General features: G+C 41.1%; 1 protein-coding gene across 2 annotated transcripts in view; it reads right to left on the minus strand.

Annotated features, from left to right (window-relative positions):
- The window catches only part of Dclk1 (doublecortin like kinase 1), a 368880-nt gene that overhangs the window by 175549 nt on the left and 179973 nt on the right, over positions 1 to 13358 (minus strand). For both annotated transcript variants that reach the window (XM_004631081.2, XM_004631085.2), the window contains exon 4: positions 97 to 196. In XM_004631081.2, coding sequence (XP_004631138.1) covers positions 97 to 196 — 100 coding nt within the window. The remainder of the gene's footprint in view (positions 1 to 96; positions 197 to 13358) is intronic.

Here is a 13358-nt window from a genome sequence, read left to right on the forward strand (position 1 = left end):
TGGTAGCTTTGGAGTTGACATAATCCTGGCCTGGTGCAGCTCATTCTGGAAAGCTGCCTCAAATTTCCCCTGGTTTTGAACTTTTTTTTTCCTTACCACTTTCATCTAGCAAGAAATCATCTTGGTAACGGAACTTCTCCGGTCCACATGCAATAAAAATGTCATCGTCACCAAAAAAGTCCTGAAGGCACATCACCTACAAGAGAAAAGCATGGTACTCAGCAAGGGGCCGGCAGAACAGCAATTACAACAATGCATCCCAGCAAGTAGACATCTGCATAAAGCCACTTCCCCTCTAATGGAATCAACAGGGCAGCTTCTCCAGGAATTTCAAAGGAAGGGCTCAAGCATCTGTTCCTAGTAAGAAACATGTTATGTCTCAGTTCTGCAGGAAGACGGGATAAGGCAAATAGAACCGGTAACTGTCACATTTATTACTTGATATAGAAATAGGCTATGAGGTAAGAGCCCTTTGTTTCCATAATAAAGTGGATGCAGCAGCATGTGGGAAGGGAGCACCCCCCCACACACCTCTGCGTGTAAAACTCCATGACAGCAACAAAAGCCAGCGTGTAGTTTTATGTCTTTTAGTAACTGATGCCATTGCATGAGTATATGATAATCACTGAAGAAAATATTAGCATCATAATTATGAACACAATATCCTTTAGACGCATTTTACCTCTAGTTGAAAGAAAAATGGAGCCTCTTATAAAAGCAGTCATTTTAAAATTAAGTTAATGTTGATGTTTCAATACAGAGACAAAAGTACCTGTATACTCACTACCTAAGAGATGCTAACCACCAAGGCTCCTATACCTTCCAGCTTCTTGTTGTCATGAAAAGTTTTAATGTAACCTTTTGATATTTTTCCATTCATTCACCAATAAGAACCTTAAGAAAAGAAAATGTGCCAAATTTACATTTCCCTGCAAGAAAATATTATCAAAATTTTTAGCATTTTGCTGTTTTTAGAGAGAACTGTGACATTTTGTTCACATTATGTACAGCATCAACAATGGGAACACAGCTGCTTTTGTCTATTTTCAATTTCCTTTGACTATTTGGGCAAATCATAAGATGGCCAGTGAAGGCACACATTCAGAGTTCTATGAAAAATCTTTTGAACAGCATTTCCCCTTGGCTTTGGAGGACCAGCGACAAACCCTTCTGGAGTGTTCGTCTCTGCCTGTATTTTCCATCAGCATCTCTCATACTTGTCTACAGTTCCATCTAAGGAGGCCTTTGGAGTCCTTTATCTTTGTCAATCTTTGCCAACCCTCCCCTGGCATATTAAATATTTAATAAGTTGAGAAAGCAGTAAGTCAGAACACAATGTTATTTGGAGCTCTTAAATGCAATGGTGTGCGGGCTCCAGCCAGAGTTGCCAAATAACTTAATTTTCAAATAATCAGTTGGCTAAAGTTTTTTTTTTTTTTTTTTTTTTTTTTGTGGAACCGGGGATTGAACTCAGGCCCTTGGACTTGCGAGGGAAGTACCTATTCCAATGAGCCATCTCCCCAGCCCCAGGCTAAAGTTTTAAAAAGGAAATTTCTATAAAAGTTTGATATCAACATTAAATAAGAATTAAGACATGTATGGTTGTCACTCATTCTGTCTGCAAAAGCTTGAAGGCACAGATGATATAAGAGGAATGCTGAGAAACACAGGCCCAAGGGCTTCAGCTGTGGCATTGGAAGATCTGACCTTCTCCCTGGCTTAAGCCTAGGCCCTTTGGACTCAGAGCGTGATCTCCAGGTCATTTCTCTCCCTCAATCCAATCCTGATTGCCCATCCTTATCTGCACGACAGCCCATCTTTCTCTATCAGCATTACTGTCATCCCACCCACAGCCATATGGGCCATTTTCACCTTCCATGCTCAAGTCTTTGCTGATGGCCTCCTAGATTCCAGGCAGCACGCACAGCACTGATGTAAAAAATGAATGAGACATGATTTCTCCCTCTGGCAAAAATGTGAACAAGGAACTCAAAAGACAATATTTCCTAAAAGCATGGATGGCTAATATGTTCAAGCAAAAGTAGAGGTGTCCTACGGTAAAATAAAATACTCAATGAAACTTATCCAACAGGTTTCTTTGTTTCTGAATTTTAAGAAAAATCTGTACTTGTTGATGTATCCTGTAACTCCAAAGAGGGGACAGGAAAATCCAGAACTATTTTTCCTCACCCTGTACCATACAGATTCATGTCTTACAGAGTTCCCCTTAGAGAAAAGAATGCAGGGAACACACAAGGAAAGACAGTTACCCACACCCTTCCCAGATAAACATACTTGCATCTTCACTGATCAAAATTTATTTGCTAATTCATTTACTCACTCAAATTTTCACATTGTACCCACTTTGCACCAAACATCATGATAAATACCCGGTAGATGAAAACACTGTTTTTAAAGGCAAGGTTCTTTTTGTTCTGCACATTCCCCCATTTGCATTTTAGATCACCGGGTTCTAACCAGACCACACTCATCTCCAGTGTGTAGGTGTTGTACTCCTGCTTGGTGGGTCAATATTCATCATCAGAAACACAACATGTCATACGAAGGTTGCCAGCCACCTCATTTCCACATTTTACTGATGACCGTCTATCAGTCTGCGACCTGAAGAATAGAAGACATAATGACCCATCTTGGATAGTTTAGGCATAATTCTGTTGGCAGGCAGGAAATGAAACATGATGAACCCTAATGTTCCTTCCAAGAACAGGGTTCCAAGAATATGAAAAGAACACAGTGATAGTTAAGGAAAAGTAACTGTCACCACTAAGCACAGCCAGACAGGCGAGAGTCATGGGGTGCTGAGCAATCGTTCTCGTTTACCCCTCAGGCTTCAGTGACCAAAGTGCAGAATCAGCTGAACTATCAGAAACTGGTGTTTCCTGTGCCTGCTGCTCTGCACCATTTTGTCTTTTGCCACTCACAGCTTCCCACTAGAAAAAGTGGGGAAGGTCAGCTCAAATTCAAATATAAAACTGTTCAGCAGGAGAAGGCGGCTTTGGTAAAATAGTTGAGAGCAAGGGTTACTTAGATTTGAGGTGAAAAAAAAAGGTTGGAGTCAGGGAGATGGCTCAGTAGGATAAGCGCTTGACTGGCAAACTCAAGGATCTGAGTTCAATCCCCTGTTCCGCCAAAAAAAAAAAAAAAAAAAAAAGAAAAGAAAAGAAAAAGGCTGAGATTGAACTTGGGAACTTGTGCTTGCCAGGTAGGTGCTTATGTGGCTGAGCTATCTGCCCTGCCCCTGGATACTTTAATTACCCATGCTTTCCTACTTTTTTTTTTCTTCCCAGGCATTGAACTCAGGACCATAGGTTTGCCAGGCAGGAGCTCATGCCTCTGAGCTATCTCCCCAGCCCAGGCTTTCTTCTCTTATCCTTGATTTAGAGGTGACTGTAACACATTCCATACAACAGAAAGGAGTAACAGAAAATTTATAATCTTTTTCTTTAGACAAATATTGTATGAGAATTTTCCTTGGACCATTATTGTATGATCTGGTACCAAGTTATGTATAAAAAGTAGAGAAATGTAAAGCCTGTGCCTCAAATAAGAATTTGATTTTATGTATCTATATAGTGTTACTTCTTTTAAAAGTTAATGTATGGAAATTTCAGCATGGTTACCAGCTTGCAAAACAAGTTCCATTTCTGGATGAAAAATATGCTTGTTGCTACAAGAGGACAGTGACAGTGACTCTTCTGCTGTGGAGTCTGCTCAATAGGTATCCGATATGCAAAGCATTCACGCGGGTTGGATCCAGGGCAGATGCCAAGGTAGACATATCAAGTTAGAGAAAAGAGAGAGAGCACTTTCCAGGATTTCCCATTCACGTCATCCTCTCACCTCCAAGGAAGGCCTGGTATCGCCCATGCTGCTGTCCTCATTGTTCCTCTACGGCCACAAGGTGTTCCCTGTAACATGTCTGAAAACCAGGCCTTCCTTCCCCAGCCTTTGTCCCTTCTGCCCTCATTATCACATCAGCTTTGAGTCCAAGCCTTTCCCTGCGGCCGGCCCGGCTGTGGCATTCCCCTTCCATGCCTGTTCTCACTCCACCTCCTTTCTTTCCAATCTGCTCTGTTAGTCTCTTCATCCTTTGTTAACTTACAAAATTCAACTCTGAGGCTCTGACAGCCACAAATGGCTTCCAGGCATCAAGTTAAAGCTCATGTTGCTGAGTTTAGCATTCCAAATGCCTCAGAATCTGCCTGTGTGCCTACCTTTTGTGCTTTCAGTTGTCTTAGTTATGCTACAGCATCTGAGACATAATAGGTATTTGTTGGAAGGAAGGATGAAGGGATGGGTGAATGGCCCATTCTAAAGTGCAAATCTGCTAATTTATCTTCTTCATTCTTCTCTAAAATGGGGCTTAGTCTTTCCTATATGTGTGGAGTATTTCTGTATGAAAGTCTCTTTTCTATTTCCTATTTGTTCCTGCCTACTCTTTGTCCATTTAAATAGCCCTGATGGTCTAAAGGACAGCCGAAAAGTCAAGTTCTACCTTCTTCACCCACTACAATCCCACACGACTCAGCAACTGAACTGAAGCTCTAGTTATCATTCATAAGCATTTACTGAGCCCCTGCTATTTGTCAGCCCTGTGGTAGACTTTCAGAACACAACTCACCTTCTTCTGCAGTACATAATCTATAGTCTGAAAATCTCAGGAGATCCTACAGCACTATTGTTGATCAGCAGCTCGGAGGTGAGTCTACTCACCACTTTCCACTGGTTCTGTCGAGGACTATGGCCTGAATTCCAGCCCTTGCCATGCCACCTTCACTGATTTGGGTAAGTCAGGAAACTCTAGTCAGCTACCTTAAAATGAATTCCTGCTCCTAAGGTCTCTCCCTGCATCAAAGGCAGAGGCAGTGTCTCCTGCTGGGCACCATTCTTTCGCATTAGAGAACCTGCTCTGGCACCGTTCCCCAGAAACACAATGCTGTTTACAGAACCCAGGCCCTGAGTGAACTTAGCTCTCAAACCTAGATGTCCATATTGGAGCCTAAGCATGCCACATCAATTGCTTTAAGGATAGATGATTTAAGACTGTGAATAGAATATGCTCCTAATAAATTTTAGCTATATCATTAAATAAATGTATTTTACTTCAAAGTAAGTATAAATCGCATGTATACATAATAGAAAGTGATTTTAAAAATTAAAATAGTAGCTCCTGAACACTATCCTAACAGACTTCTTCTTTAAACAGATATGGACAAAATGAAGCAAATGGGTGCCTCTTATTTCTTTGGGGACTATGATTCTATTATTATTATTATTATTATTATTATTATTATTATTTGAGTACAGAGTCTACAGGGTCTCACTATGTAGATCAGACTTGTAGTGATCCACCTGTGTTCAGTCCCCCGAGATCTGGGATTACAGGTGTTTGCTACCATAACCAGACTCATGCCACCATGTCCAGTCTCAATCACTGTCTCAGAGCGCCCTGGGGGTGGGGCCCAGCATGGCAGGCTGGGCATGGAACCCTGGCCGGCCACTGTGCTCTGCATAAGCAGGTGTTTAATCCACTGAGCTATTTGGCTGGCCCTCTATCAGTGTTATTATTTTGATGAATAAATCATACTTGGGATTAGTATCAAGGAATTTGTGGTAAAAGTTGCTAATACAAACATGGGATGTGTCCATGCTGCTGTCATTAGACCTCCACTAGGTAATGCTGTAAAATGTCATTTGCAAGTGCGTTCAGCTGATAACACCCATGAATCATTATCTTAGCTTAGAGTCTCCTGGGGTCTGTCACCAGCTTTTAGATTTGTGGGAAACAGATTCACATTCCTTTAAAACTTATTCTGTTGAAATAAATTATACTAGAAAGTAAAGTGTATGTGGATTATATGTAATCTGTAGGGTGTTATCTGTTTATGCCCCCAATACTCCATTAATTTTCCTTTCTCTGTGCTTGGTTTACAGAAATCTAAGTTTTCTTCCTTTCCACTGATTGCTCCTGGGTTTATCCTCTATGGCACATAGACAGTGCCAAAGCTGTAGGATCTTAGAAGACAGGCGACTAGAATTTAGCATTACTACCTTCTGGAAAGGGTTTTGAAGGAGGATTAGGACACCCAGCTTCTGAGTACAGATTTGTCATAATTACGTGAGCCTGGATGATTTGATTGGATCCACTTACTTATCAGTTTCGGTATTAGCTCTCATTCATGTCTTGTACCACAGTGATTACATGAGATACAGGGAAGAGGTGAACACACTCGTTTTGGTGTGCAGGACCAACAGCAGTGGTTCTGTGTGCATGTGCACACTTCATCCTCAATGTGTATTGTTTTATTTAGTCTTGTCTGCCATCAGAGTGCATTGGACTACAGGAGGTAGATCTCAAGCATCCCCAACAGTCCATGTGGAAAGGCTCCATCTGCAGCATTGCGTTATCGGCACGTGAAGGAGCCATGAAGAGGGCAGCCCGCGTGGGAGGCATCCATGTCTTGGGAAGGGCCCTGGAAGAGGTGAGGGGAGCCTGCCCCCTTCTGTCCATCTTGTTGGTCCCACCGCCCCTTCCTGCTGTGATGCGCAGCAGCAGCCCTGCAGATTATGAGCATGGACTGAATGCTGCCAAAGTTGAGCCAGAATAAACATTTTCTCTGCATAAGCTTTTTTACCCGTATCTGACAGTGACGCAAAGCTGACTAGCTCTATGGCATTAGCGTTCCAGTTACACAGATAACAAAGACTTAGATGAAACAGAAGATCAGCAGGGATTTGAAACCAGATCAGTTAGAATTTAAGTGCAGGCTCTGAGCTACCAAGCTACAGGGACTCAGATCTACTCAAAAACATAAAAACAGGTACTCTTCTGTGTTAGAAATTTCAGTTCATAAAACCTGTACAATTAATAATTATCACATGTACATAATTAATAGTATATAATAAAAGAGTGTCAATAAAAATATATTTCTTTACTTAAAGGAAGCCTTCTTTGGCTGAAGGGAAGCATATTTCTTTTCCCGACTCTGTGACATCTGAATTTGTGTCTTTTCCACAAACTGTCGCTGCACAAACTCATCCCCGAAGCCAGACTACATACGAGGGAAACAAAGCCCTGCAGACAAATAAGGACTCTCTCCTCTGAGCTTCCGGCTTGAGTTGCTCTGCAAAAGGCAGCGATTCAAACAAAGGCAGTAAAACCATCTGCTATTTACACATATCCAAAGCGAGACCATAGAATCCATTTCCCCTCACTGGAATGAAATCGCCATGGTGACGCGGACTCGCTGGGCCAGGTTCTTAGCGGGGGCCTTAGCAAGGCTATTTTCTTTACAAGTGCGCCCTCTACCAACCAAATAGGGAATAGCTCCGCAGCTCTTGTCACATTTGTTTGCCAAGAGAAATGATAGTTTATCGGGGTCTCTCCTGGTGTTGGAGACCCTAAGATACCTTACCGCCACTCCTTTAATGCATTTTAGGTTATTAGCCGCCACAAAAATAAAAGACAAGAAATTGAGTCCATTTATGGCAATCATTGAGTATGGATAGTTGGTTTTAACTTTCTTTTTAAAAATATTCACTTACAGTTTTTTATTCGTCTTGACTTTTTTGATACCAGCTAGAGATAGTAGGCCTAAGGGTTTCATTGTTTTCATTTTAATGAAATGATCTTTACCAAAAGGAATGTTCATACATTGTAAAAAATATCTAGCACCTTAGGTATTATTTAAGGCACCAAGGCAACAACTGTATTCTCTACATAGCTCAAAATATGACCATTGTAATTAGCTTCAGTTAACACTTGGCACTTCCAGGGCCCCAGCCTTGCCAAAGCTGAATCAAGAGAAAGTTTTTCTTCCAATTCCATCCCGTGCTTGGCTTCTATTCTTTTCTCTTAACACAGGGTGTTCTGGTGCCACGTAATGTTGCACGGCCACTATTGCAAGCTTTTGTTTTACAGTCATGCAATTCTAGATGTTTCTGGTTCTCATACATAGTTCTATAACATGTGTTAGCAAGTGTTATTTTCATTAAAATATCATCTCCATAATTTTGTTTTTATTCATCACTTCATTCCTCTGATAATAAAGTTATGCAAATGGAAATTTACTTTCCAATAGTTTCACTAGCTAGAAACTTATGCTTAAAGGGTCCTTCAGAGATACTCTGGTGCTTGTCTAGAGAAAGATATGGCATAAAAAGAGAAATAAGTTAGTTAAATGATGATGATGATGATGATGATGATGATGATGATGATGATCAGATAAAAATAAAGATCCTCAAAAGCTTATTTGTAAGTTTTAAAACCTGACACTGTGAGACACTGTTGCGGAAGTACAGGATACTGTTGACATTCAGAAGAGACTAGGAGATAACATACTGAAGTTTAAAGGCATAAAAGAAAACTTTCTCCTTTGAAATGCTAGTGATTTCATTTCCTGGGTCCCTCTGAGAAAAACAACAATGGAACTGAAAGTGCACTCATTCCTTGATGTCCTCAGCTGCTTGGGCTTATGTGCACATCAGCGACAACTGAGGCTGCACCCCAGCGTGACCGGGCAACATGCCTGGCTCACCCTCTTTCTTGGACTCAGACAAATCTAAGGGTACTGCAATCTGTTCCAAATGAGTGATCATTCATTATTTATCTCATGTAAAGAAAATACAGATTCTAATGGTTTTCTTTGTTTCTTCCTTTCAATTCCTTACTGCTTCCCAGTGCATCTTGAGCGTAGCTTACTCCTTTAGCCACTCCATCACTGAAGAAATTAAACTATAGCCCAAGAAAATGGAAACTGCAACACAGTACTCACTTTGGAGAGGGCACAAATAATCTTTGATCTGAACTCTGAAGCAAACCCCTATCAATTACCTTAAGATGGGTTTTCAAGACTAAGAATAGCCAAGCCCAAGAACAGGCTTATATGAACAGTCTGATTGAACTCATAATTTTCAGGCCTAGAAAAGAATTAAACTTCCATTCTGTTGCTCAGGGGAGCTCCCAAAAGATCCTTGCATGTAGACAGCTGAGATTGTGGTACAGTTTCTAATTAGGCAGAATCCTCTTGCTATGATAATTAGAAAAGAAGTAACAAAATGATTAAGAGAACCACACAGCCATTGAATGCAGTGTCTTTCAGGGTAGAGGGAAAGGAAACCCCTAGGAAGTGTAGCACTGAGAAGCAATGCTCATCAACGTAATGTCTGCAGAGAGATGGTGGCCATGATGTTACCTCAGACAACGCTGAGGACGGCTTCATGCTCCTATTGCTAATGGCCACAGTATGAGCAAAAGACCCGGCACCCACTGGGGCCAGGCTGGCGACATGGAGGAGTGAGGGTTGGGCCAAAAGCTCGTCAGCGTGACCACAGCAAACAGATAATTTATGCCAGGTCCGAGGCAAGTAGCACCAGCCATCGTGCGCCCATACTGTTTCTCAAAGTTTTCTCCAGTACTGGGGATTGAAGCCAAGTGCTTCACTGAACTACATTCCCTGCCCATTTTTATTGTTTATTTTTAGGCAAAGTTTCTCTAAGTTGATAAGTTGCCAGGCTGGGCTTGAACTTGTGATTCTCCAAGATGATCCTTCTGATTATAAGTATCATCACACCCAGGTTGTTTCTCATTTTAAGAATAACAATATAACAATTATTCTTAAATTCAACTCTCCTCAATGAAAAAAGAAAAGAAAAGAAAACCACCAGCCCCATGGATTCTCTCTATGAAACTTCTGATTTGCAAACACACCCTTAAAGTTTTAAAAATAACTTTTAAAAATATTTGCAAAAGTAATTTTAAGAAAATTATGCTCTAAAACATTGATGTATGTTTGAAGGGTAAAAAGCTAAAGATAAACCACTTTGCACGGTATGCTGTTGTGCGCTGGTCTGGCACTTGAAATTGCATAAAATAACATTTCCACATCCATGGAACTGTGCTTCTGCCAGGAATATTTATAAATGATGCTTGACGTTAAAGTATGAAGCCAGTTGCTTTAAATATTCCTAATTTTATTTCTAATCTACTCGGCTGCATAGGTAGCTTGACATTAAAACAGATATTTTTAAACAGTTCAAATTAGTTTTCTCAAGTGATGTTTTTCAAACAATGCCAATCTCATAAAATTGAAATTTCCCAAAGGACCGTTAACACTAGCATTACCACCACCATCCCCGGCACTACACCACCACCCTCACTGTCATCACCAACATCACCATCACCTCCTCCACCACCGCCACTTCCTACTAACGTCACTACCACGGTCACTACCACATCACCACTCCCACCACCATCATCAGCGTCACTGTCATCCTTGCCATCAACACCCCACCATTATACCATCACCACTACCACTACCACCACTGCTGCTAGCACCATCATCAACACCACTGTCATCACACCATCACCACCACCATCATCTCCAGACTACAGCCACCATCACTGCCACCACCACCACCATTTACTATCATCACTACCACTATCACAGCCATCATCACTACTACTACTGCCATCCCCAACCCCACCACTGCCATCATTAACACCATGGTCACCACCACTGTCACCACCACTGTCACCACCATCATCACTATCACCATCATCACTACTACCAACCATCACTACCGCCATCAAGAACATCACTGTCACCACCACCAGTCATCACCACTTCACCACATTTCGTTATTTCCTGCTGGATCAGTGAGTGGAGGTCTAAGTCTTCTGTTTTTTCTATGCTCGTGTTCTGTTTATTGAGTGCTTCATGGTGAGCAATTAGTAATAATCATCCTACTAGTATTCAGTAAAAATGTGACCTAAAATTATGCTCTAAGTTATTTTAGAAATAAAATTTTAATTTTCACCCAAGCACAAATACAGAATTAAGCATGGCTTTGAGAATGTTATTGGAAAAAATACTATTCTAAAAAACATATGTGAAAATCAGTCAAGTTTTAAGATTGCAAATCTCTGCAATTGTTTGAATAATAATACTGTTTGGCATAATTATATGAAAATAAGATTATTCCATAAAATACAGCTAAAAGTCACACTGGTACAATTAAAAAGACTATAGTACAAGATGAAAACTTAGTTATAAGACATGTTTTCATAAGTAAATGCTGGAATGGGTGCATAGTAATGAATACATACTTGGAGATAGTCTTAGTGAATTGTCTTTTTAAAATCACATATAAAACACCCTACCTAGGCCACCTTTTCCTTTTGTCTCCATGCTACTCTATGTATATTAGAGCTTTTATACTTCTTTTAATACAAATATAAGAGCTGAGTTAATAATATAACTTGGGCTGGTTGCAATTTCCCTACAGCCCATGGTCTGGAGGTATAAACTGTCATGACTCAAATGCCCACAGTGGCCTGACGGTAATGCGAGTGCTGAGGTGGGCCTGGCAGAATCAAACAGCAAACAGGGTGATAGTGGCCACCAACTTGGGCAGACAGAGGAACTAATGGGAATTGCAGTAAACTAGAACACCCCACCCATGTAAATGGGGCAGCTCGGCACTGCCACAAGGAATAAAGTAGGTCAGATAGACTAACTTCCTAAGACAAAGCAAAATCAGATTTTCATTTCAAAATCTCTGAAGTAAGAGTCTCAAAATAAAGTCTAGTAAGCTTATTGTCATAAAAATCATTTTGTACTCCAAATAAAACAGACCTATGTCCTGGAGTCCACCCATGAGTAGGCATTTTGCCATCTCAGGAGAACTCTGCTCAGTTCTCATTAGCCATAGGTTCTTCACCCAAGGGCCAGTTCCTTTGCCGGAGCTAGAAAGACTGGTACACTGATTACCAGGCCTTCGGACAGACTTCAGTTCCTGAAATTTCTGAAAGAAGGCAGGGTAAAGTCAAGGTCCAGAATTTGTGGAAATTAGAGCCTATAAAAATATCAGCAAGGCGAGTCTCATGAGTGGGTATGCATGCGCATGTGTGTGTGAGGGCACCCACAGGTGCTTGCACTGGTGTCCCAGGAAAGGGGTGGATTTCCCAACTGAGATTGGTTTCTGTATCCCTCCTCTCTTTTCCTGGAACTGATCATCATGCTTCTCCCTTCCTGAGAGGCACATTGGTGAAATTAGCACAGAAAGCTCAGAGTAAATGTTTTCAGTCAAGAGAGACCGAATGAAATTAGACTCCGATAAAGACCAGAAGTACAATCCACTGTCTTCTCCCAGCCCCGGGCTTCGAGGCTAATGATCATGGTCTCAAAGCTAGCTTCCTCTTATAAGATTGCAAAGTCTTTTTTTAAAAAGAAAAAGCAATTGTATGACACAATTTTCCTGTGGACCACATCTTCTTTGCTCAAATGTGAAAACAATCACCAGGACCATTAAAAACTACTAGCTGTAGCTGGGAGGGAGAAGGGAGAGTGTCTAAAACTCAGGCAATAGGGCAAATGGACGTAGGGCCTCTGACATCAAAGTGATAGGATTCAAAACAAAAACTTTTCATGCAGAATTTCTAATGGCTGAATTTTATTTATTGGGTTTCTTGCAAGTCAGGGGTAAGTGATGCGAATCTTCCTTCCATGCACAGAGGCACCTTCTCCTACTGGTGGCCTTTTCTCCCAACATTGTGACAGCATCTGGATGTCCTTAATGGTCCAGCCCACGTTTATAGGGAACTTTTATCTAAAACTGGGAGATGCTCTCCAGCTTTGGATGAGAATGTGTTTATGTTTACCAATGCTTAATGCTGCAACTCACACTAAACAACATACCAGCACAGAATAGCATACAGTAATGATTTTGAAAGTAGGCTCCAGAGTCAGAGACACTCAGCTTCGGTCTCACTTATGGGCAACATGGGCCACTTACTCCACATTCGGAAACTCCCTTTTCTTTTCAGAGAAAACAAAGATTGCTTTGTGTTTGCCACCTAGAAATCGTAGAAAAAAATTGATGAGATAAATCACGGGGGTGTGTAAGGCGTGATGCAAAGAACAGGCAGAACTAACATACAGAGCTTAAGCTGATGCCGGGGAAGCACGACTTGCAAGATTACTCCCAGAAGAGTCAATGACCACGGATGAGAAGCCAAGAGAGTCAGCAGTCTCCAGTTTGCCTTTCCCTTGTACTGTTATTACAGTGAAAATTATCCTTATTTTTACAGTGAAAATTATTCTAACAGCTGTTAGATTTTAGGCAACTACAAGGCTTTGGAACTGCAATCAATGCTAACCAAAGTACATGAAAACAACACTCCCCCTTCACCCCTTAACATTATCCACTATTTCTTTGTAAGCAAGGAACAGAGCAATAACTAATATGAGCTATCATCTTACATTTCCTAAAAATCATATTCTCTTCAAGTGTCTGCCTGAACATGCCCTCCAGGAGGAAATGTGTCCACGCCAATC

The sequence above is a fragment of the Octodon degus genome, unplaced genomic scaffold (genome assembly GCF_000260255.1).
Source record: "Octodon degus isolate 3935 unplaced genomic scaffold, OctDeg1.0 scaffold00038, whole genome shotgun sequence".
NCBI lineage: Eukaryota > Metazoa > Chordata > Mammalia > Rodentia > Octodontidae > Octodon > Octodon degus.